Below are 27,270 nucleotides of genomic sequence, written 5' to 3'. Positions count from 1 at the left end.
TTTTTGCTTCAGTAACATATTTGAAAAAATAATGTACCAACAACTTTATTATGTTCAGTGTACACAAATAAAAGTAAAACATAGATAAAACTCTAAATTACATACAATCTATATATTATGTTGTTCAATTGTGTTACACGCACTGTAATACACGCACTCGCATTTTTACTGCAACATTTTTCCACGAAAATAGAATGTATTCTACAAATTGTTTGTTTATCACACATAATTATTATTGTGAGAACGACATTGTTTAGCTTAGTTCGAATCCCGCCCCGGCATTGATGGCGTAAAGTAGCTTTTCTTTGAGCATGACTTCGGAAGGGAACTCTGGAAGTTTAAGGAGGTTCATGCAGGTGGAAGCTGATGGAAGGCGCTCTGAAGTACCGGCGTGCTGTATGCAGAACGGAGGATCCAAATCCTGTATCACAAAAATATGATTAATAGTACAGAACTACTTAGTTTAATAACAATACATGAGCCAGCCAGGATTTGTAGACGGTAACACCTGTTTCATGTACCAATAAGTAAAACATCGTATATTAAATATGCTTTTTTTCATAGGACTTTTTCAGTGTACAATACAAAATTTAAAGATATAGATTACACAAACATCACTCTGTCAGATTTAAAATTTACACTAAAAATGCATCATGTAACTTAGTAGACATTATAATAATAAATATGTAGATCTCCCTTCCCCTCCTTATCCCCTCTTCAAGCATTCTTGTCCTAATCCCGCCCAATTTACAATAGCTAACTGTTCTTAAAAAAATATAAAAAATCTTTGATTATTGAAAAATATTTACGAGTACATGAAAATAACATGTTTATATGTATAAAATTATATGTATTTATTTAATATGTAATATATTTTCTTTGCTAACTTTGTGGAAATCTGTTATTAGTTCTGAGTTTATACACTATATCTGTTTGTTTACTATAAATATGTATGTAGAACTGTTGATTTCCCCAAATAAAATATCTGTATAAAGTATATTATAGAGCGCAGAGGAGGACAAGATACAGAACAGATTGAGACTGCGAAGAAGAAAGTATTTATTACGTATAATATAAACATTGCAGCAAACATATACAAAAAAATAAATGATTTCATCTACAAACATTACTGCTATAAGATTTAAAAAAGGCTGACTGTTTTTTAAGACTTTTATGATAAAGTTAACAGGTGGTGTCAAGTATCATGTACCACTCTGTTCTTAATATATGTAATTGGATTTATTACCTTGAATCCCAAGAGAGGAGGTCTAGAACAGCTTGTAACAAATTTCAGTAGTTGTCTTTTCTGCAGATCAGTGAAGTTCTCCACGACTTTCCAGAAGTATTGTATTGTTGGGTGTTCCAAAGTATAACCGCCTAAAAATATTGAAAATATCAAAGCATTAAATTTTGCAGACTCAACAAAAAAAAATGTTAAAAATATACACAACACATAAAATAAATTTTTAGTAATAAATTATAGGGAAGCAGCCTTTGCTGATGTGGCTATATTTCATACAAATTTTGACAGTAGTGTTTTTCCTTCGGAAATACGTCCAAAAAGTTTTTTCAATTATTTATTAAATGTAGTGAAATTGACACCAGGTTTGGAAAATTAAAGTAAACAATTTCAAAATATTCTTCTGGAGAGGACTGCATTAAAAATATGCAAAAATAAATTCAAATGTCAATAAAAACCATACATTTTCAAAGCTATTCACTAACCCCGATGGTGGACTTTGCAATATGATCGGAAACACGGCACAATAACCCAGAAATATTCATAAACAAATATCCTTAGTATACGGACGATTGCTTTGTACTGGTCCAAGCATACCTCCATAATTGGTGTGATGTTTCAGGTCGTCTACATCCACCCCACTCTCAGCTCCCGAAACCAGCAGGCGCAGCTCCTGGGGCCCGAAGAGTCGGAGCCATGGCAGGGGAACCACGGCCGCCAGCCCACGCCGAGCTGCGGCGGTCTGCAGGCGTACCTGACGAGAGAGCTTCCACTCGGCCACCAGGTGGATGTACTCGATACGGTTTTCAGCAGTTACAGCAATGTTGCTACCCCCCGGTTTCAGTTCTTCCACCTAGGCATACAACAAATAATCATAAGGATTTGTATGTAAAAAAAAAGTAATAAAAATAGGATCCATAAAAATTTGAGGCCATTGAATGAATTAAGTTGAAAAAAATTATAAGCAGTGAATATCAAAATACATAATGATTTTATGACAATGGGAATATAAGACATTGATTTCTTCATCATTTCCTTTCCGCACCTCATGGTGAATGTGGCATTGCATTGGTACTTCCGCAGTGTATCTGGATCATTTTTTACATGAAGATGATCAGTCTTATGCTTCAGTGGCCAGTCCAGGAAATATGAAATATTTTAGCAAAAAAACACCGTTTTAAATCAATATTTCATATCAACAATCATGTTGGGAATCAAACCTGAAACCTTGACGCTGACCATTAGACCACAAGGCGGACAATGAGTTCTTTTCTTTCTTTCTTTTGTCCACATCCTCTCCTAAGCGGAGCATTACATTATTGCCCAATTGACATAAAAATAGTTTAAAACTTCGTAACAATGATTATTCACCATCGCCATCCCAAGTATGTAAAAAGAGTGATGCAGAGAATTCCAATAACAAATACTATAATTATATTACTATTACAGATTATTAAATAAGTATTAACAAAAAAACTTAATTTATTTTTGGACCCTGTCACTTTAAAAGCGTGTAAAAAAATAAAAGAAATATTTTTTAAAAAGCTTGTAAAAAGAGATTCCAGTGTAATAGTGTGTCCAAGACAACTAATTTATTGCTTGGGAAATGGTTTTGTATATTTAGATTAAATTGGATTTTTCCCAGTTTAAGATTGTGGCCTCAAAGTCAGTTTTTCTGTATCATTACCCTCTGCTCCCCCAGCTCGTCGCTCATGACGGTGAAGTCGAGCCCGAGATCGGGCACGGCGTGCGGCGGCAGGGCCCGCAGCTGCAGCAGGGAGCGGTGCAGGCGCTCGTCCAGCGCGGCCAGCCGATGGATGTCGGCCTCCCCCCCACCCTCGCCCACCAACGCCTGCAAGAAGAACTCCGCCAGAGGGAGGTCCACCAGCAGCCCTTCGTATAAAGCCTGACAAAATAAATATTTTATAAAGCTTCAAAAATAATAATACATAAACTAGCAGGCAGCTGATGCTGGGTATTTTATTTACTTACACAATCCGACATATTGATTATTTTTTAATATAAAAAAACCTTGATCTTTCTGGAACTTAAAATAATATAAGGTAACCCACACAAATAATGTATACCCTTATTTAATTTGCACAAGAAAACGAGGAAAACAAAACATGTTAAGTTTTTCTAAATAAACCCGAGTAATAATGCGCCACGCTATAGAGGAGCCCAAACGTAGGAAAACCATTCTATGACTATTGGGTATTAAGTTAGCTACAGTTCGCAGCAAAACAATGGGCCGTACTCAGGTTGAGAATTGCCAAATGGATATTAATTTGCATTGTAAATATTTTTAAATATGTACCTGTCTATTTATTATTGCAGTTATTCCAATTTTTTTTCCTATGATTCGCCTATATTTATTTTACAAAACTGAAAATACATGTGTGTGTTTAATTTTTTATTTATTCATTTCATTCACAATATGCTTATGTTTAAAAAAAAAATACAATTCAAACCGACATGCGTCTAGCTCAGAGTTTATCACCGAACTGACAAATAAATTAATGTATTGTTAGAATTTTGAAATGCCACGATGCGCAGAGAGTCAAAACTTGCCTTATAAATTTGTAAGGAAACTGACAGAAATGGCTTTTTTGCAAATTTTTCCATAAGTTTTTGTATTATTTTTAATGGGATTTTTTAAATTTCAATTTGTGATATCAATTTGTGAGATCAACCTTAGATATTTACCTAACTATCCATAAGGAATTAATATGATTATTTTTACTATTAATATGTATTTCATTGCAATGTAATTATTCTTTATTTTTTGAATACTCCATTTTACCTCTTATGTATATTGTAAAAGAAAACAAAAAAAAGTTCAATCATTAGTAATGCTTCTTTTGGAATGATGTAGTGCTATTATTAATATTTGGCCTTTAAATCTAAGGAGTTTTCTGCAAATTTACATAGTGAAAAAAAAAACTATACAACTATGCAGAATCATTGTAAAATATTTTCATTATATTCAAATGTTTGTAGACAAATACTAGGTTCAACACATATCAAAAGTAAACATATTTTGTATGACATTCAACACAATGTGGGTCATAATCACTTGTTACCAAAAGATTCTGCTTGTAAAAATTATCTAAGATAAAAAACTCAAAGTTATGAGTTCCTAAGCAGATCTTAAAAGAAAATGTTGACTAAACCTTTAAGAAAAAAATAATTAAATGGCTACTATGTAAAAAGGCTTTATATTGATTATTATTTTATGTTAACAGACATCTATTAAAATTTTTGTAAATAAATTGTGTAAAAAATATTTATGCTTTTAGTTCTTAATAATGTTTACATTACTTTTTAAATTTATATAACTTCTCTAACTTCTTTCTTTGTGAAGGAAAAATAAGAAACTTGCTGACAAGCCAGTTTCGCGGTTTAGTGGGTTTCATTATTTTCCCTTTTATATTTTCTGTTCATGTTTATCTTCTTAAATAAAAAAAATACCTATGTAATACAAATATGTAAATGTACAATATTTTGTGAACCAGCAGTTCTCGATAAAATAAGATTTAGAATTAACCATAGTTATTAAGGTAAATCATTTGAAATGAACGATTAAAGTACAAATCTAAACAAACAGATAAAATTTACAATATAAAAATTGTACCTTTCCAAGCATTCTTCCTATAAAGTAGTAGTGTTGCTGGAAGGTTTCTACCAGAAGGTGAACGGCGGGATTGGGGTACAGGGTGTTGTCCCTCGTGAGGCGGAAGAAACCCCGGTTGGGGTCGCAAGCAGTGCGGAGCAGCTCTGAAAGGAACTCCCTAAATACACCTCCCCCATCCACTCCGGCTTCCTCTAGGCCCGCCTCATTCATCAGCTGGACACGCATCTTCAGCCTCAAATCAGGTTCTAAAAGTGAAGTAGGTACATAAAAAATCTACAATAATTTACAAAGAAAGAAACTGAATCAGAATTTTTCACATATATTGTAAAATAATTCATGCACCAGAGAAACATAGTTGCAAGTGAATCTAGTTATTCCATTCCAGTGAAACAATGATGCAACTAAAAAATGACTACACATTAAATTTTTTTTAGTAAAAAAAAACATGTAAGCGTACAACCATTCCCAGCCGCTAGGCAGATATGTCATTATTTAAATATTAATGTTTGCCACATAATACATAATATATTTCTACATTTATGTGTGCGTATGTATATGCATCATATAGATACCAACTATTGTAACTAAGAACATAATAATAAATAATGTAAAATTGTAAATGAACGCCTCGACACGGGCTGTGTTCAGAGAGGTGTTCATACAGAAAAATATTATGTGATCTTCATCTAGAACGGATGTTCGACCACATTTAAATTCATTGAACCAATATCTAACTATTGTCATTGATGGCGAAGGATCCCCCATATACAGCATCCAATTTCGCTTTTATCTCCTCACAAGTTTTCCCATCCAAAATCAAAAATCGAATCAGTGAATGATACTGCATTTTTACCATTTTAGCAATAAACCACGTTGCGCTGCTTACTGCAATGACTGTAAAATACAAACTAACCTATGGCAGATTTAACAGATGGCAGTACACAATGGTAACAGAAACTTCCTTAGTAACGCCATCTATCGTCAAACACAGGTATTTAATGAGCCGGTCTCGTATTTATATTCAAATCATTACAATTAAAATTAATTCCCTCCTTTAAAACTTAATTAACAATGATTGATTATCTCTCCTGAAAAATATATCATTTTGAAGTTGTGTCATAGTTCCAATGAAATATTGATATATTTTTTATACATTACTAAAATTATTACTTAGAAAGTTTGCATGGACTAGTAGTGGTTTTACGGATTGTGTTATGCGACAATAATATTTCTTGCCAACATTTGAACAGCAAAATAGCGTCCATTATCCGTTCTGGTGTTAAAGAAGACATCAGTCCGGATAATAAATACTGTCAGGGAAGGTGCTGTTAACACAATATACCCAGGATGGTATTATTTGTATTTATATACAACTTATCAAATAATAAAAAAAATATAACAATCGCAAAGAAACGTGTATGTTGTTACTCTGGTGTATCTATAGAGATTGAATTAAAGATAATTTGTTAAATTTATACCATTTTGTGGACTTAGTTTATCAAAGGCATCTTCGTATATATGGGATCTTCTAATCATAACGTGAATATTAGGACCCTGCAAGAAGCCAACCAGATCACCCTGGTGTTCTTGTTTATCTCTGAAACAAAAAACAACAAGAATTTTTAATATATATGTTGAAAACATTTTATTTAAAATTTACATATTATGTACAGTAAAACCTCGTTTTTACGTTCCTCGATTTTAAGTTTTACCATTTTTCCCCAGGACTCATTTTTCTTCATACATTCTCTTACAAATATTTTTTTATATTTTTGATCACCCCTGTTTTACGCTTAAAACTTTTCGGAATTCATTTGATGTGTCAAAAAGGTATAAATTATGTAATAATGATGCTACGGCCCGCGCGCCACCGCGTGTGCCAAGCGAATGAAGAATAAAAACAGGTAAACAGCCAATAAAGAATAAATTACTGTATTAACCTAAATTCAAAGCAGGTGCAGTGTAATTGACCTTTTTGTTTAAGTGTCTTCCTTTAGGGTTGTCAAAGTTTTCATTTGAACAAAAACGTCATATTGACTTGTACAAATCATGATACGCAGTTGATAAACGCTTAGGAATAATAAAGTTTTAATATCATTAAATTGCGATGTTTAAAACATAACAATTGAAATATTTAAAGTGATAAAAAAATGGTATAAAAAGTTGTCATAAAAGTGGAAACAATTTTTCCGCGATCTACATGACAGTTGTTTTTAGTGATGCCATAGAAAAAAAGTGATACCATATAAATAAAATTTCCCAACATTTAGGGGAAAAAATATAGTATGTTATTTTATGCAAATCAAAAATTCTATTTTATTTATTTTTTATTTAAACATAAAGTAATTTTAACACGTTGTTTTTAAATCAAATAAAAAAACAGATTACATAATGTTGTGAAAAAATATAAAAATATTTTTAGTGAAATCATTAAAAATAAGTTTTAAAAAATTTGTCAATTTCCACTTATTACCATTTATACAATTTTTCTTGAAGTATATTTACACTACACTGTAGCAAATTAATTTAATTTTTATTTAATTCCTATTTTATCCATACATTTTTCATTTCCTCACTTGAGCGTTTTCCTCAGTTATACACTTTTTTTTCTTGCTCCCTTGAAAAACGTAAAAAGGGGGTTTTACTGTATTTCCAATAACAATCAGCAAATTTTACCTCATTAGCAGTCCTTGGAAAATAAGTACTCTCTGAGAGAATGGAACAACAAATGGAATTTCTTTGAGAATTGTGAGTGTTCGGATTTCTTTGGTTGTCAGTGGAGGTCCCTCTTCTAGAAATTTTAGAAAAGTAAATTTACTGACAAGTAATTAGTTCACACAGACGTACAAGAATATCATCACAAATATTATATTGGGTCAGAAACATAATAATAATTTGGATTAATTTAATTAAATTTTTGATTTGATTTTATCAAAGTTAATAGCTTTTCATTTTTCTCTGTGTCCAGGCGGATAAAGAATAATGTTCTGTGTGTGAACCAGAATCCTAAATAAATGTTTACTAGGTAAGGCCTTAACTTTTCAATTTTTGTACTTTTGGTATACCAGTTAGTTAAACTAGAAATGACAGGTCATAAGCCTTGTAAAAGCCAGACTTCCATATTTCATTCTCAAAAATGTTTTCCCTCTCTCTTGCAATAAAATTCAATAAATTTTCAGTGAAATCCAGCCTTGTGAACAACTATTTTATCCGTCCGCGTCTTACCGCAGTCTTCCCGGGTGAGAGCCGTGAAGGCAGCAAACGGGCGGTAGTGGCGCAGGCGCTGGTGTCGCCGCAAGAGGTGGTGGGGGCGCTCTGCCAGGAGGGGAAGGGCCAACCCCCCGCCTCCGCACCACTCCCTTTCCCCGCTCGTGAAGTGCAGGCGCTGGTCCCGAGTATGCAGCTGCCGCAGTAGTTTCACAGCGACCTGAATAGTGGAAAAAACATATTGAAATTATTGGGCGTTAACTATTAAAGAAGGGACAGTAAAATTAAGCTTTTTAAGTACATCAGATGGAGCTTCTTAACTTTCGAAAGAAAAATGGAGTTGCTAAAATATTGAAGGGCAAAGCACTTGACAGAACAGCATTGTGTTGCTCACAGAAAAGACCTGGGCATCGAAGATGCCTAATGTTTCAATAATAAAGAATTTTGTTTATTAATTATATATTAAGGTGGCTACACTAATGACAAATGGTGAACCGATATTAAAAAATAATTTTATCGGGCATATCAGCACACTTTTTAAATTCATGGGTTGCACACTATAAACAAATTAGACGGAACACTGAATATACTACTGGTCGATTAACTAGAGCTAGTGCATTCGCCAAACTTATACAAACGCATTTAAAATCTTCAGGCTGTTGATTTTTAAAAAGGTTATTTTAAATTTTAACCAAATGTGCTGTCTCCTTTTTAAAATCAGTGATAGATTAGAGGGCTGTGCACACAGATATATTAAATACCTAGATTTGTAAAGTGGGCGTGGTCTCGTGTCAAATATTAGTCAAAATTTGGCTAATACGAAATTTGATCAAGCCCGGCACAACAATCGCTTCGAACTTGTAGCCGTGTCCAGAGCTCCTATAAATTTTGAAAATGCCAAGTTGTACAGTGAAACCGTGCACAAATTCAACCCAAAATAAAATCTGGCATCTCATTCCATCGGTTAGTTCATAATAACGCTGTGATATATATGTATATTGTATTAAATAAGTCAAAAATGTCAAGCAAAGGCCGCCATTGAAATTGACATTGGCATGCATTGTTTAAAAAAAAAGTGATGTGAACATCATTATTTTATTTTAAAATAAGTCAATTGATCGATAATGTTTTATTTCCAATTTAATTTGCAATTTTGTTTTTAGCTTGTGTTTTTGAAATATTGATTGATATAAATAAATGATAAAAATAGGTTTCTAAACCTACTGCAGATAATTATTTTTTTTATGAACTTTATTAATTCGTATTTGAAAAATCTGTTTTTTGCACAAACTTCTTCAACAAAACCGATGTCGGTATTTTTAGGTGCATGTCACATGCTAATACTGATAAGAAATTAATTACAGGCTAATGCCTTTTTCAGTGATTGCGAAGGTAGGTCCATTAAGTGGACACATTTAGAAAATCTGAATAAACTTCAAGAAAAAGAACATGTTATATTTTCTTTTTTTTTTTTCAAAAATCAAAAAATTAAAGTTAAATTGGCATCACAATTATTCAGTAATAGCGTTGCAGACGCAATAATTTTTTGTTTGAAAGAATTACTTTTACCTGATTTTCAGAATCAGATGGTACCGTTGTTTTTTTAAGAACAATGAACAATCTTTTTGACTTGCTTAATTCTAGAAACCCCTTTGTGCCAGAAACAAAGAAAATATTTTTTAATTTATTGAAAACACACAAAACAACATGAAATTACTTGAATTTATAGATGGAATAAAAGTAGTTTATTGCAGGAGAAAAATGGGGTTTTATTGGTCTTTTAGTTTGCATGGAAGGTGTAAAAAAAACTTTATGCCAAGCTCGTAACAAACGAAATTTTTTTTCTCTATATTCCGTTCTACAAGATAAGCCTAGATCATTTTTTAGAAACATTATTTGGTAATTTAAAATATTACTAATTAAATGGTCATTAATCGGAATTTTACAAATAGAAATATCTAATGTTTCGGGACAGCGCTATTAGAAAAGTTTATCAATATAATAACTGCAAGTATAAACGAGATATAGGACTGACTATTTTTATTGGTTATTTACGTTCTAAATCCAAAAGGTCTTTTGTTAACTAGCCACATCGGTTCTCATAGTAAAACTCATTATTGGCACTTCTGGTGTATTATCTATTCAGTAGTTGTGCATATGAAAAAAAAAAAACAATAAGTTAAGAAAATGTATTAAATTAATTTATTTTTACACAAATACAAATAAATTTTGTGTTCATTGTTTTCGACAAAATAAATAATAAAAAGGCTAGTTTTCTGCTGCCATTTTTGGCAGATTTTATTTGAGAGCGACACGTTATTAAATAAATATAAACGAAATTTTCTTAAATGATTGTTCTTTTTTTACTATAATCCAAAGGGGATTTAGAAAAAAACATAGCACATTTGACTTAAATTTAATATGTAAGTTTTTCAAATCAATATTCTGTATATTAAAAATATGTTTGTGTAAGTTTTGCGAATGCGCCAGCACCAGATAATTGACCTGTACATGGTTAGATTAAATGAAATTTTTTTTTTAAACCAGTGTTTTTAATCCATAGCTAAACATTGAATATAAATTATTATATTTTTACTATTAAGAATCGCAGCAAAATTCAGACAAACGCAGACGCATCCCGTCTATATTTTATTACCATATCATTAGCAACTAACAAAGCAGTAGTAGTCTATGTCACGCTCATAAGCATGAGAGACATATATTATTTTCATAATGCGTATGCCGTGCGATGTCATTCCATATGCTTATTCACAGACACTACACTATACGTTTGTGTAAGTTTTGCGAACGCGCCAGCTTAAATAATCAACCAGTATGTGTTTTGCATTATTTACCTTGAATAGGTGAGCCCATATTGCTGTTTGATTTCGATAGCGTTCATTCTGAATCTTATCCTGATCAGTAGACGTTGAAGCAAAAACTGCACTCCTAAAAATATTTGTCATTTTTTATTGTTAGTGTTTAAACCAGAACAGCAAAATAATAATAATAATGGATATATTTTAGCAAAAGTTATCTTATTTTTAGAGCACAGAAAAGAATAACAAATTAACTTTTGAGTAGACATTAAAAAAAAAAAACACACGTGGGTATTTGACTCTATTTTTTTATTATATAAAAACTGAAGAAGAATAAACAAAAAAATGTTTTTCCTTTTAAAACTGAGAATTACAACCTTTTCTATGCTAATTCTACTCTTCTCACTTAATGTTTGTCTCTGTTGATTGGTATTAGTGTCATTTACCTGTAATCTTGTCCCACATTTAGCCTTTGCTCAGGAAAGGCTAGTTCTATTAGGCCTGTACAGACTTGGCGCAACAATACACACAATGGGCCAAGTTCAGAGAATGAAAATGCTTGTACTAAGCTGATGGAGGTACTGGATTCACCTAGAAAAATGAAAATATTATTTTTTAACTGATTGGAAAACAGAAGATTCTACATTCCACTTCAATTGATTAAAGTGCAAAAAATTATGCACGTTTTACACATAATGTATACGGTAATAATACTAACTACATACATATAACACTTTATACAATACGCTTGTTGTAAAACCGGATATTTAAATCATTAATCCACAAATTTAACAAAGACACATCAACAAAATTATGTTGCAGTTTTCAATTTTATTCAAAATAGTTCCATTTTAAAAATATTCATAGAGCATAATCAGTATGTAAGTAAGATGAAAATTCTTAGATAAAATTTTCGAAAGCCTCATTCATAGAAATCATTCTTAATTTAAATTTAAGATAAAACAAAAGCTATGGAAAAGTTGAGTATTTTGAGGTTTGATTTTACATTTTAATTACTTTCTAAATTTTTTATTTAGTTATCACTGAATTGGATTATACATATACATACAAATGAAAACATACATCTGTTCTGTTTTTCACAGTTACTATGCAATTAAAATATTTTTCTGCATGGCATCATGTCTTATCATGATGAAAGTCCATTGAAAGGATGAATACATAGAAGGCCTTGCCCATGAATTAAAAGGCCACTTTCTTTGCGCTACCAACGTTTCTAATTATACATCACTGACAATTGAAAAAACCGTTTTTTTTGTATCCTTTTTACTATACATTATACAAGAAAACTTATTCATCACTCAAACGTTATTTCCTTAATTTTTATACACGATAGGTAATGCGCGAAATGTATCCACCGTGTGAAACAGCAGTCCAGTGTCAATATCATCATCAACCCTCTCGTGTCTAATGGTGAACATAGGCCTCTCTCTTAGATCTTCACATATCTCTATTCTGAGCAAACCACAACCGCTTCCCGCAACCCGTCTTATATCATCAGACCACCTTGCTGGAGGTCTGCCAAAACTTCTTCAGTCTGAGCTGAGTCGCCATTTCAGAACTGCAGGGAAAGCACTTCCTCCACATACCCGAAAACTGTTTTATTAAACTTTTACTCTTTTTAAAAACACTTTTTTTGTATCAAAAATCGAGTGGCTTTATTTATTTTCAATTTCGTAAACCGTGGTTTTATTTGCTACTTTCACTGCGAGTTTTGCAACAAATTATATGAAGAGCTTATGTCGGATATCATTCTTCTTCATAACCAAATTTCAACGAGGAAGTTCAGTGCTACAGAAAATTGGATATAAAAAATGTTTTTTTACGCACAGTAAAAATTATAACATTTAATTGTATGTCAAAATTTATAAAAATGAACTACTTTAAACTGTGTCACAAGTTTATTAATTTATTTGACACTTTATATACATATACAATAAATATACATATAAGGGCGGGCATATTGCCTTAAGGCAATTTCTTCCTACCTACCCAAACCGTTCAGTTTGAGAAAATTATAAATACATGAACATATTGAATCTTACAATTTTATACAAAAATTAAAAGCAAAGATTAACAAAAATAAATATACATAAAAAAATTTAACACTATACTATGAAGATAGGAGAGGGGATGGGAAGGAAAGAAGAAGGATAAAGGAACAATTTAAATATTTAGATAGTGACATTTCAATCTTGACTTAAATATAAATAAAGTCTCTAACATTAGTGGGTAGATTATTCCACAATCGAGCGGCTACTACTGTGAAAGAGGAGGCAAGAAAATTCACTTGGATAAAACAATGATAGTGTGTTGTGATAGATTTTCGGTTTACGGGAAGCCAAATCGTCAATCAGCAGAAATTTCCCACAAGAACTTGCGACGTCACATGCGGAGTAATTAAAAAACTTTTAAAAAATCATAGCCCTTATAATACGATACTTAAAAATAAAAATACATTTTTTTTGGCTTAGTTTGATCGTCTATTGACAAACAATTTTTTTTTAATAAAACCACTGAACTTCCTCATTACAGAAACTGTAGCAAAAACTGTATAATATAGTTACAAAAATCCATGACCATTTTTCGATTATTATCACCAGAAAGATAACCTAACTCAACTGATACTCTTCATACAAGTCCAAGTGTTAATTCCATAATCATGCAATTTACATTGCTTATTTCAGTGTTATTAACTACTTCAATTTAATTGAGTTACAGTGAAAGGATATATTGAGTATTTTCTACATTTGAAATATATAAATTATAGCAACAATGCATCCTTTTGATAGGAAAGGAATAGGCCATTCTAGGACTGACATTTATAGTATATCCTGTGTACTTGGAAGAAATGAATTTATAAGAGATTATATTTGTTACCAGTCACCGGTGCCGTGTCACTCTCGCCGAATTCCTCGTCGTGGAGAGTGGTCAGCAGCAGGGAGTAGAGCGAGCAGAAGGTGGCCAGGGGGGACAGTAGGCGCGCGCTGCGGGAGCCCATGCCCTGGGCCAACATGGCCAGCAGGGTGCCCCCGCGGGGGCCGGAACCAGAGCCTGCTGGAGGGCCGCCCCCCGCCTCCAGGCTGCTGGACCATGACCACAGGGCGCGGAGGAAGGACGGCTTGAACGCCAGGGTGAAGAGAAGTCTGGAAAATTGTATGTTACCCTAGTAAACCTCATTTAAATTATGATAAATCAATATTACGTACTTTTTATACTAAATGTTACGTTACATGTTCTATTAGTGAGACATTCATAGGTATAATAACAATACATAATAAAAATAAATCAAATTTAGTCAACATTTCAGTCAAATTGAATCAAGTCAAAAAGCAGTACAAGAGATATAGCTGCATCAGCAAAGGCTGCCTGCCTATAACAAATAATAATGATAATAATAAACCTCTGAAAAAGACAAAATTTCATTTACAAAATCACGTATGTTTGCCAAATTAGCTTCGATCAATATTTTCATTTAAATGTCATCAACATCATCATCAAACCCGTATCCGCATCGGGCAATATTTCATTGTCTCTGGCCTGGCACCAGAAGCGTAAGACTGATCACCTTACCTTCCTGCAACAGTAATGTAATATGTGCCGCTTGTCCCATATGGCCTGAAACCTCTCATTTTCAGGTAATTCAAAATATGCGTATTTTAAAGCATGATATAAAAAAAGTTTACAAAATGGACTGCGATTAATAAAAAGAGTCAAAAAAGAAAATATTATAATACTTACTTAAACTTATGGAATGCTAATTTATGACTCAATAATAAGTTATGACATATTCCAGATATATGTTCCAGCACTTCTTCATTCCAGTCATTCTGACCATTCTGGGAGCATATAGTCAGTATTGCACTGTCGCTACTATTGAGCATTTCGATACACTGATTGTTAACTTCATATTCACTCTGTGCGGAGTGGTCTTCTTCCGTATCGCTGTCACTCTCTCCCTCGCAACCGATCGCAGTACTCTGGGAGTAGAAGTCATCGCTCGGTACTCGGAGTCTACAGCACAGAGTGGAGGTCAACCGAGACATCACAGCCAGGTAATTTAATATTTGTGGGTTAGAAAATATATTTGAGTTGTTTAATTTGTCCTTTTGTGGTCCACAAACTATTTGCACTGAAAAGATAAATATATTTTTATAGATCTTCAAACCAAACTTTTTAGAATGCAATTAATATTTTAAGCACTGGGTAATTTACAATAATAAATCTGGGGGTAATTACTACTAGGTGACTTTAAAATCAGGATTTTTTAGTTAACCACTAAAACACATCTTCGTATATTACTCCATGAATGCTAAAAATAGACAACTAATGCATTTAAATAATGAAATGATTAGAATGCATAACTTGTCAATTTGTAGCATTTATGAAGGAGGATACAAAAATGTGTTTTTAGTGGTTAACTAGAAAATGCTGATTTGAAGTGACCTAGTTGTAGTAATTACCCCACGAAATTATTCATAAAACTTTACTATGATTATCACGAAATAAAATAATATTTCGGTTGGTTAAGGACCGACTGTTACATCATTAAACTTATTTTATGTTTTGATAAAAGAACAACTGCATTCCGAAACCAGGCAAAATGTAATGTAATGCATTTATTTAAAAAGTTGTACACAAATGAATTAAAAACTAGTAATTCTTTAAGTAATACATAATATTATACACAAATATGTTTTTATTAATGTTTTCTGATGACACTCTAGCTACCTATATGGATGTTTCTTTTGAACGAAAACCAACGCCATCCCACAAAACTATGCGATAGAGACCCAGCATTCCTCATATATTTTGGCACCTTGTTAAACATTTTTAGTCTTTTATGGTACAGATAGTTTTGATTCTTGTTTTTGGGAGTCTGAAACATTCACCCCCCCTCGTAGGAAAGCAATGAATTTTGTTATTACGCTGAATGTATGTATTATTATGTATTTTGTTATTGTATAATTTCTTTAAAATATGTATGTATTTCAAGTAATTAATAATGTGTATAGTACGAGTATATTAATATTTCATACTCGATTTTTTTTATTTTTAATCTTTTTATTTCTAAGCACTCTTTATACCACATATATGTAAATGGCAGAAATGCCGTATATAAATAAATAAATAAATATTAAAAGGTAAGCAATTTTAAATGAAGCATGATACATAAACAGTTCAAACTTATAAAATATATAAAAAATAATCTTCACAGAGTAGCAACTATCATGCTACAAACAACGAAGTTTTTTTTTTATGTGGTAATAAATTATACATAGACTGTAAACAAATTATACCTACCTACACCTACTGCCAACATTTTTTTTTGCATTTATTTATTGTTTATACCAGACTTGATAAATACAAATATCCTTGAATTTTTAAATGCATAAGTATGAAAAATCATTACTCACTTCTGATTACCATTGACATGCTTTATTCAATTTAAAGTTACACAATAATACTGCCTAGTAATAATAATAATATTATTAAGTCAGTAATGAAAATTAGTTTTTCAATAAGTATATTTACCAAAATTTGGTGGTTGCAGAAGTAGTACGGAGTACAAAAGCCATGAACAAAAAGGCAAGGGAGAGTTGAGGGTATCAGAAGTTCCTAAGCACCAAACTAATGACGCATAAGGAAAGTTGGACTGGGCACATAGAGCGGGTAATACGAACATGCGAATCACTTCACTTGTCTTAACGCATAATATACTGGATGCAAATTCAAACATCACCGTTTGGCTGAAAAAAAAATAATTCATAAGAAATTTATCATAATTTAAACTTCACATTATTTGTTATTAATTACAATACTTAATATTTTAACCCCATGAACCAGGTTTTCTTTGGTAAATGATAATATACAATGCAAGGGATATATTTTATTTATGCTTTTATCCTCCAGGGTAAATATTCATATTTTTAACTTTAGTATCTTGGATCGATCAGAAAGACAAGACATCCAAATTATTGCTAATACATTTTTTGCATAACGAAAATGGATGAAATATTTTTTTAAACCAAATAATCTATGTTTAAAAATTTACTATATCGCTTGAAAAAAAAATTGTATTCAAATTAAATTACAGTTATTTGAATTAATAAGCTTTTTATAAGTACTTTGTAAAGGAAAGACTTTTTTATTAATAAAGAATGAACCTATATTCGGGAATATGTGCTTCATCTACAAATAAAAAAGGTCTTTGCATCAGATCAAACAACGAAGCAGCAAGTGGAGTAGGTGGATTAGCCGATGGACCGTATAATGATGGAGTTTTATTTTCTAACAGTAATCGTATCTCTTTAAAGTAACCTGAAACAAAAAAGGTAATAAATATAGGATTCAATCATTTGGATTCAAATTAAAATTGTAAAATAATATAGCAACTGTACTTGCCTCTTTTAATAAGGTAGAAAAGTGTTCCTGAGATTTCTAAGTTAGCATTTTCTTCCTTCATAATTGATTTAGCGGAGTCTATACTTGTAAACACTTCTAACATTCTGAGAGGGACCGCTAATGAATCACGCCCCTAAAAGTAATAAAAATTATACACTATAATATGCACTTAATATAATTTTATTACATAATCGACTCGTAGATTGAGAAACAATGAAGTACTGTTCATCGATCAGCATAGAACAAACTATGGCCTAAATTCTCCAATGACCCGCCTTTGTCGTATTGTTAACTCAAGACAAGATCTGGACTGTTTGGTTTAAGTTTACAACGATTTAAACGAGCACTAAATAAATAGTCCAGATCTTGTATCAAGACAAGATCTGGACTTTTTTGGTTTAAGTTTACAACGATTTAAACGAGCACTAAATAAATAGTCCAGATCTTGTCTCGATGTCCCTTATGTTTGTCAATGCTTCTTTTTTTTTTTTTTAATGTTTTAAACTATTCTTTTATTGTAATATTTAAACTTTATAAATTGTATACATGGACAATGTCCGTTAATAAATAAATAAATAATCCACATATACAGTGGCGTGTCTAGGGTTTACCAGTGAGGCAAGCCCCTATACTGTTTTTTCGTTCACTTGCGCGACAACATGATATATGCTTTCTTCACTACAGTAGTACAGTAGTACAGTCTACAAAGCACCCAGAACGGACATTCTGACATATCATAAAGACAAACAATATATTGTCAAAATCTGCATGGCATGTTAGGCAAGTTTGGCCTTTTTTTGTTTACAGAGAATGCAACTGGAGGCGAGATGCAAAAGTCAAAATTAATTTTTATACAATGTTCATATAGTGATTAGTCATAAGGACTTGGCAAGAGAGGTAACATTATACATAATAGATATAGTAAAGGCAATACAATATATAAATGATAGCAGGACACAAAATTTGAAAGGGAAAACGGCGAAAGAGACAAAAGAAAAGCTCGATAAACATTACGGTGAGTCTGCTTCGTCAGATTACATGGTAAAATATTGGATTGCTGAATTTAAACGCGGCCGAAAAAGCACTGCAATAATACCATCAACAGGAAGACCAAAAGAGGTGGATACTGAAGAAAATATCAAGAAAATCCTTGATAAAGTTATGAATGATCGCCGAGTGAAGTTGCGTGAAATTGTTGAAATGGTAAACATCACATATGAACGTGTGTTCAACATTTTGCATGAACATTTGCATATGAAAAAGCTATCGGTAAGATGGGTGCCGCGTTTGCTTAGTGTCGAACAAAAACGAGTCCGAGAGACCACTTCACAGCAGTGTTTGGACATGATAAAGTGTAATCCTGTTGATCTTTGGCGTCGATTAATAACTATACACCTGAAACCAAAAATCAATTGAAACAATGCGTGGAAGCTGGTGGAAGTGCTCCGAAGAAAGAAAAGGCAGTGAAATCGGCTGGCAAGGTTATGGCCACTGTATTTTGGGATGCACTCGGAATATTGCTCATCAATTATCTTGAAAAAGGATCCACAATCACAGGAAAGTATTATCGTGCATTTTTTTTTTTTTAAATTTTTTTTTTCAAAAATATTTACAAAAAAATTCTTAAATTAAAGTCCTGCTGAGTTGCATACATACAACTCGTCAGCAGGTTCTTATAAATTACATTAATTATTTACACTTAGCCTACATTAACAATAATTTTACTTGAAAAACAATTACAGATTACATTTTGAAAAATTAAAAACTATCACTAATACAAAAAACTTTTTTCTAATAACCATAATTTGAGCAAACGTCGAACTCCTGTATTTAACTCAGTATTTTTAATATTGTTTGGTAACATATTAAATATTTTAGGTATACTGTATTGCAGTGTCCTTTTGCCATATTTATTGCAGTATCTAGGAACAGCTAGCCCTTCCATACTAGTAAACCTGGTGTTGTAATCATGTACCAACTTGAGTTTATACTCGGAGTGCGACGCATGCTGACAAATTAATTTGTACCAAAGTAGAGCCCTAACAGATAATTTATTTACAGATTTATACATTAATGATATTGAAATATTGTGTCTCTGGCGGTATACATCTTTATGTAGTAGCAATTTGATCATAGAATTTTGCAAGGTTTGAATAAAATTAATATTAGTTTCACTTGATAACCCCCAGGAAGTTATGGCGTATCGTATAATTGATTCAGAGAGAGATAAATAAATAATTCGTAAAGTATTAACAGGGACATAATATTTTAATATGTACATTCTATTACTTATTGCTCTTAATCGCTTACACAATTTTCTAATATGTACATCCCATTTAAAATTACAATCTATAGTTAAACCTAAATAAACATACTGCTCAATATTTTCAATATTTTCACACATGCACGGTTGCATAATATCACTATGGATACACGTATAGTTATGTGATAAAATTGACGGTGTTGTGTGAGTTTTATAGTTCGGTGATCTTATGTGCATAAGTTTGGTTTTCTTTGAATTAATTATTAACCCTGCATCATGGGACCATTTTTGCAGGTTTAAAAAGTCTTCTTGCAATAATTTCTCTGCAGTTTTGAGGTCCTTATGAGACACAACTAAAGCAGTATCATCGGCGTATACATAGTGTTTGACATTATTAAATAGTTTATACATGACTGTCACATATATTATATACAAGGTAGGGCCCAATATTGATCCTTGTGGCACCCCCGAAGAAACATGTTCTATTTTACTATTTTCATCTAATACTTTGACACATATTTTTCTATTAGTTAAATAATTTTTGAAAAGTTTTAAAAGGTTTCCTCTGATTCCAATGTCATTTAATGTGTCTATTAATTTTGAATGGTTAATTGTATCAAATGCCTTTGAATTATCGATAAATAGAACAAGGGTGTGATATTTTTTATTTAGTTCATTATTTATTCCATTTGAAAAATCTTGTAATAATAATTCCGTACTCTTTTTCTTTTGGAAACCATATTGATATTGATCAATTATAGAAAATTTTGATAAATAATTAATTAATTTTTGAGCTATGTATTTTTCTAATATTTTTTCAAAAACAGGTAAAATACTTATTGGTCGATAGTTACTAATGTCTGAATGTTTACCACTTTTATATATGGGTCTGACTATACTATATTTGGGCTATGTATAGCGTGTGAGCTCGCCAATATATGACAGTAAAAATTTTATTGTCTTTGAATTTCCTAGAGTTTTAACCATCGAAAAAAAAGAAGATTGCAAATAAAATCAACAGACAATGGAAATTTGATGTGTATTATTTTAATAGATTGTTTATAACAGAAAAATACATAGAGAAATATGCATTTTTATTTTTTGTAATAAAAACAGTCTAGTAAATTGGAATAAATAAAAATACGCTTTATATTAACAATATTAATTAAAATGCAAAAATAACATTGAATACTTGAAAAATAAATATTACTGAATGTTACAAACATAATTTAAAAAACGGATAGCGATTAAAAGTAAAAACTATCTTTAGTTTAATTCTTATGGCGATAAATACATAAACATTATAAAACAGGAGTTATACAAATACAAAAATAATATTGTAACTAGGCGGCTACCTACACGGTTAAATTTCGAAACACCACGCGATTTCTCATCTCGGCTACGGTATGTAAAATGAAAAAAAATATTTAAATTAATAATTTCATCACGTCATGAAGTCGCCCCTGGGTAGCGCCTGCTAACGTCAATCAACAAAAACATCCTCGTTTTAATTACAATATTTCGGCTACGCCATAAATCTCTTTTTTTAAATAATTTCTCACGTCACAAAGTCGCCCCTGGGTAGCGCCTGCTAACGTCAATCAACAAAAACATCCTCGTTTTAATTACAATATTTCGGCTACGCCATGAATCTCTTTTTTTAAATAATTTCTCACGTCACAAAGTCGCCCCTGGGTAGCGCCTGCTAACGTCAATCAACAAAAACATCCTCGTTTTTATAACAGTATTTCGGCTACGCCATGAATTTCTTATAAAAGATGTCAAAACGTCATAAAGCCACTCTCTGAGTGTCTCTACTGACATCATTTACAAAAACATAATTATTTGTGCTTTTTTCAGGTACGCAACATTTTTTTTAAATACACCTACCTAACCGATAAAATACTATTAGTAATTAAACCAAGGTGTGCTTTAAAGTTCCGTATGGCCAAATGATATTATTTATAATTAGAATATTATTGACATGTAGTTCAAGCATTGCTGCATTCACGTTGCTTTACTTCTGAGAGCTCAACTGCTATGTTTTTCTTTGGTTATGTTAATGTCATCTGTCATGTATTGGCGAGCTCACAGGCTATACTTACGCCCTATATTTAAGTAATTCTGGTATTTCCGCTTGAAGTATAATGCAATTAATAAAATGTGTTAATACTGGTCCTAATAAATCAATATGTTTTTTTACATCAAACATTCTAATATTATCAAATCCAGCAGATTTACTATTTTTAAATTTTTTAACTATATTAACGACATCTTTTATTTTTGCTCTAGGCAAAAACATGCTCTGCGGTTGTTTGTCAATTGACGCATCAATTGTTTTTTTATTACAATGATGTAGCATGTTATTTATACTTTTTGTAAAATGATCAACAAAATCGTCACTAATATTTTTAGGAGTAGTATCATTCTTTATTAAATATTTATTTATGGTTTCATCGCAACTGCTTTTACTCCTTTTCCCTAACAACTTATTTATTTCGTCCCAAGTTTTCTTAGTATCATTGAAGCAATGTTTGAATTTATTTCCATAAAAAGCAGTTTTATTTATCTTAATTAATTTAGTAACATTATTTCTTAACAATTTATACTCTTTTTCATATGATTTATTTGTAGGAGTACTTTTCCATCTTTTATAAAACATGTCTCTATTTCGTATTTTTTCTAATAAATCATTTGTGACCCATTCTTTAATAGCATAGGGTCTAGTTTTTGGTTTAAAATGTATGTTTTTTTTACTTTTTTTATAAATTTCATTGAAGCAGACATATAAGTTATCATAAAGTATAAGACAATTTGATTCTTCTATAAGAGAGTTCCAGTTATATTTCCTTATTTCATAATCAATATTTTTTTGAGATAATATAGACAAACGATTAAAATTATTTTGTTGAGGCATGGATTTATTTTTATCAAATATAATTTGAATTGCTGTTATAAAGTGATCAGCAATCATCGTGTCGGTGACACAAGCAGCTATATTATTTTCACTTATCAATCTAACATAAATATGATCAATACAAGACTTAGTAATTTTGCCACTAACAATCGCTTCCCTAGTTACATCATTTATACACTTTATAAAATAGTTATTTGCAAGTAAGTTTTCATATGATATTATCACAGGATCTTGAGTATTGAGCACATTTAAATTTATGTCTCCCATAAGAATTGCTTCCACATGTTGAAAATTACTTTTAAGAATATGATCTATTTCATTGAGAAAATAAGTTTTATTCATATTTGGAGGTCGATATGCAGCGAGTAGGTTAATTTTGGTTTTATTTTTTAATGTTAGTGTTCCAAAAATATTCTCAAAATTTACAGAACATATTAATTCAGGTTGAAAAACAACATTTTTATCTATGAATAGCAAAATGCCTCCTCCAGATCTTTTATTTCTACAAAAACTATACGAGTTATAGCCCGGAATATTAAATAAGTTGACTAACTCACTTTTTAGAGACGTTTCGCACAGCATTATTACATCAATTTTAATTATTGGATCAATTGAATGATGCAATCAAGGAAAAATGACCACATTTAAAGAAGAAAAAAGTGCTCTTTCTTCAAGACAACGCACTGGTTCACACAGCATTAGATAGGATGCTAAAATTACGTGAAATACACTTCGAATTGGTTGATCATCCACCTTATAGTCCAGATTTAGCTCCTGGTGACTTTTTCTTGTTCCCAAACTTGAAAAAATGGCTCGCAGGAAAAAGATTCAGCTCAAACGAAGAAGTGATTACCGAAACTAACGCGTATTTTGAGAGGTTCCCGAAATCGTATTATTCAGATGGTATAAAAAAGTTGGAATATCGTCTTACTAAGTGTGTCGAAGTAAAAGGAGATTATGTTGAGATATAGATGGTTTTTGAAAAAAAAAAAAAAGTATTTTTCTTACTTGGGTAGCTTCATTTTCAATCCGCCTCGTAAGTACTTTAATAAATAATTATTGATTTAATGTTAAATAAACTAATAGCTGGCTAGTTTATATAAAAAAATGTTCAAGGTTTTTAAAGATTTGTGTATGTTTACCAAAACCGGACAGGACCTACCATAGGTTCAGTTGTCGCAAAGAACGAGACACTTGCTTACAAAGGAGGGGAGAATAATAATATCATATTCATTTACAAATGTGTATACTTCCGTCCCTTAAATCCGGCGCTGATGTTTATGGTATCTTTTATCTTTTGATTAAACAACAGCAAGTATATTTTTGAAGTGAGACTTACCTGTGTTTTTTGCAAATTGAGTAATTTTAAATGTAAGGCCAAAAGTCTTCGTATTTGTAGATAAGAACCACTGCTTTGTAGTACTTTGGTCCATTGTCTTAAAAGCTGTTGTGATATAAATATCTAAAGAGAAAAAAAAATATTAAAAGTCACAAGGCAAGATATCTGAACGGTTTAATGGATGGTACACACTAAATAACATAAGGTTGATTTCCAGACTAGGTTAACGTAATAAAATACATATGAATCAATTCTTTATTTTATAGATAGGCATCAAAATCATAACCATTTGACACCAAGTCTAAGGTGTATGCAAGAAGGGTAATTTGCAAATGAATGTTGATATATCGAAAGTGATAGTTTTTGAAAGGGGTGAAAGTATAACAATGTGAGCTGGGGTGCAATTATGAATCTTCTCTATCCCCTAGAGAGTGGTTAATTTGGGAATATTTGTTTTTTCTATGTGATTAATTTTTGATGATTTTTATTTAGATCATTATTGCGACCTTAAGCATTACCCAAAACACTTAATTAGGTTGAATTGACCAAACCGAATACGAACTAATAAGTTTCATTTCCGTTTTTGAAGCAGTTTTATACGCCATTTGACATCATCATTTTCATCATCGAATTCATCAGTGTGGCCATTATATGAAGCAAAGTGTCATCGCATTAAAAAAAAAAAATCTTCACATTAATTACTCACTAGCGGAGTAGAGAAGATTCAGAATACCGCCACAGAGATATTCTGAAGAGATATTCATGTTGAAATGCGAATTTTCAGGCGAATGTGTGATAAAACTATGTATGATAGGTGCACAAATGTTGAAATCCGTGAATTATGTAAGGCTGAGACTAGTCTTACTATCATTATTGACAAAATCAAGAAAGGAGTGATAAGTTGGTTTGGACATGTAGAGCGAATGGACAGCGAAAGAATGGCTAAAAGGATTTACGATGTAAATGTTGAAGGATGCAGAAAACGAGGAAGACCGAGAAAGACAAAGTATAACCAAATCCAACAAATACTTGAAGATAAACATTTCAAAAGTTGGTATAATGGAAGCAGTACTGTATGCAAAGACAGCGATGTGGCGTTCTATCCTATCTGCCAACCCTTATGGGAGAATGGTGCGATGGTTTGTTGGTATAGCCAGTTAAATTCTTATCATTTTGTAAATGAAACAAAATATGTCTATTTTACAAATAGGAATATGTGAAATAAAAAAAATGTTAAATACTTATGTGGTTATATATTTTTCCAAATAAATAAATAAGTACTTACCAGTCTAGATGAGTCTTTCGGTTGATCATAAAAAAATAAAAGTCTTCGTATCAAAACTATTAACTGTAGTTCATTGGGACAACTAATTTGTTGTACAAACATGTCAAATTGTGATCTCTCATAATGTTTGCATCGCATTCTTGTCATAAAACTTCTAACATAGGCTTGAATTTTTATGGTACTGTTTAAACGTTTTCTCTGGTCCTAAAATACAAAAACATTTTAGCAAATTTTCACAAAAACCAAATGTTTGACATTTTTATAACACATACTTTTTGCTTGATAAATTTTAATTTTGATTCAAATTCATGATTTTTGTCATTAACAAATCACAACAGAGATGAATTATTTCATCATCATTCATTCATTTTTTCATTTTCATCATTATAGTGATAGAATAAGGATGGTATTCCTATCCTTATTCTGGTAGTATGCCTAGGCGAAACTTTATATGAGGTTAATAAGTAATGCCGTTTATCACCAACCTGATTTGATGCAATTCATAAAATAAAATATTTTGATCGATTCTGGACATTGTTTCATTGTAATGAAACTAAGAGCTTTATTGGGATATTTAATTTACGTAAATGAGGAATTTAAGGACTATGGGAAATTGGATATAAAAATGTTTTCTTAAATGCGATAAAAATTAGAGCATTTTATTGTAAGGTGAAGTATCTCTAAAATGTATGAAAAATTCATAAAAATTAACTATTTTGAATTACGTCACAAGTTCCTCCGAATTCCAGTTTCCGGGAAACTAACTCACCAATCAGCAGAACTCACCGACTAGAACTTGCGACGTCACTGACGGAGTAGTTACAAAACTTTAAAAAGTCATAGCGTTGATAATACGACACATGCAAATATATTTTTTTAATTTTTGTCTTAGTTTAATAGTCAATTAACAAACAAAAAATATATAAAAATCACTGAACTTCCTCATTGATCAAGGAAACCTTTTTTCCCAAATTATATTACGCTATTAAAATCAAAAGCTCATTAAATTAATTTATTTATACTGTTTACATACAATGTTTGTATTCTTTTTTTTATACAGAATAATGATCCCTCACTGGGGTGTCCTGTGCCGAGGGAAACATTTTACAATAAGTGAAACATGCCTTAAATTAGTTATTTAACAAAGTTAACATAATAATAAAATAAAAATCTTAAAAATGAAATAAATGCACACTTGTCTTTTGCTAGGCTATACTAATTCTATTGTCTAGATATGCAAGATCAAACGATCCAAATTGTGTACAAAAACTTTATGCATAAATTTGAGTCATTGATACATTTTTAAATACTTTATTAATTCGTTAAAGAAACTATACAGAGTCAAATTACATTAAAGTAATTCTTAATCAGAGAAGTAATAAACAAATATAAAATAATTTAGTACTTGCACAATAATACTATCATGCAGATAATCAGAAGCCCCTATATTATAATAAAAACCAACTTACTCGGGACCAGTGTCTAGAAAAATAATAAAATTGACATACTTCTCTTTTTAGCCTTTCTTGTTGAGCTTTGAGCAGTAAAGCATCTCGGCTCATATTTTGACGAGAACTAGCGCCAGCCAGGTTTTGTTGAGGCTTCCTACGAAAGTCTCCCTCGAAAGAGTACATCTTATAGGTGGTCTGAATACTCCTCCAAATAATTATTGACAAAAGCACAGGTTATGTTTCACATCTACTATGGATAAAAACAATTGTATGGAAAACATCACATAACACTAAAATTATTCCAGAAACGCATTATTTTACAAGTACTATTATTATGTAAAGATACTGGGACCTAGGGTTATATTCGATATGGAATTTACTTTTGAATTCGTATTTTTCTATTATGAATTCCAACATCCCATACACACGAATTTCATAATGTCATCGCAACAATTTAAGAAACGTCATTGATGTAGTAGTATTACCATTACAAATAATCACAATATGTCGTGCATAGAGTATTTTACTATAAGATGTCGTGCGGGTATCGTGTTCGCGGTTTATGAACGTTTCTTCCGAGGAATAAAATTATTGTATTTTGAATAAATCTTATTTGTTTTGATTGAGCTTCAATCGATCAAAAAGAAAAAAGAATTACGTTTCAATGTAAATAGTAGTTAAACAGAAGTATG

The 27,270-nt window shown here is 31.4% G+C and overlaps 1 protein-coding gene across 1 annotated transcript; it reads right to left on the bottom strand.

Annotated features, from left to right (window-relative positions):
- Positions 1–27,041, bottom strand: LOC148285475 (ubiquitin-protein ligase E3C). Its single transcript, XM_088224325.1, has 18 exons — positions 26,636–27,041; positions 25,128–25,331; positions 23,843–23,965; positions 17,324–17,456; positions 17,086–17,239; positions 16,454–16,668; positions 14,660–15,050; positions 13,799–14,064; positions 11,347–11,491; positions 10,937–11,030; positions 8,100–8,301; positions 7,551–7,665; positions 6,353–6,471; positions 4,875–5,119; positions 2,928–3,146; positions 1,838–2,093; positions 1,247–1,377; positions 1–421 (listed from the first exon to the last, which is right to left on the bottom strand). Exons 1-18 carry the CDS (start codon positions 26,759–26,761, stop codon positions 254–256), a joined length of 3,306 nt encoding a protein of 1,101 aa, XP_088080451.1. The 5' UTR covers positions 26,762–27,041; the 3' UTR covers positions 1–253.
- Between the last annotated feature and the right edge of the window lie 229 nt (positions 27,042–27,270).

The sequence above is a fragment of the Micrasema longulum genome, unplaced genomic scaffold (assembly GCF_059751315.1).
Source record: "Micrasema longulum isolate JH-2025_06_02 unplaced genomic scaffold, ASM5975131v1 h1tg000031l, whole genome shotgun sequence".
NCBI classification, from domain to species: domain Eukaryota; kingdom Metazoa; phylum Arthropoda; class Insecta; order Trichoptera; family Brachycentridae; genus Micrasema; species Micrasema longulum.
The sequence above is the reverse complement of the archived record's forward strand: the minus strand, read 5'-3'. Positions and strand labels throughout refer to the sequence as shown.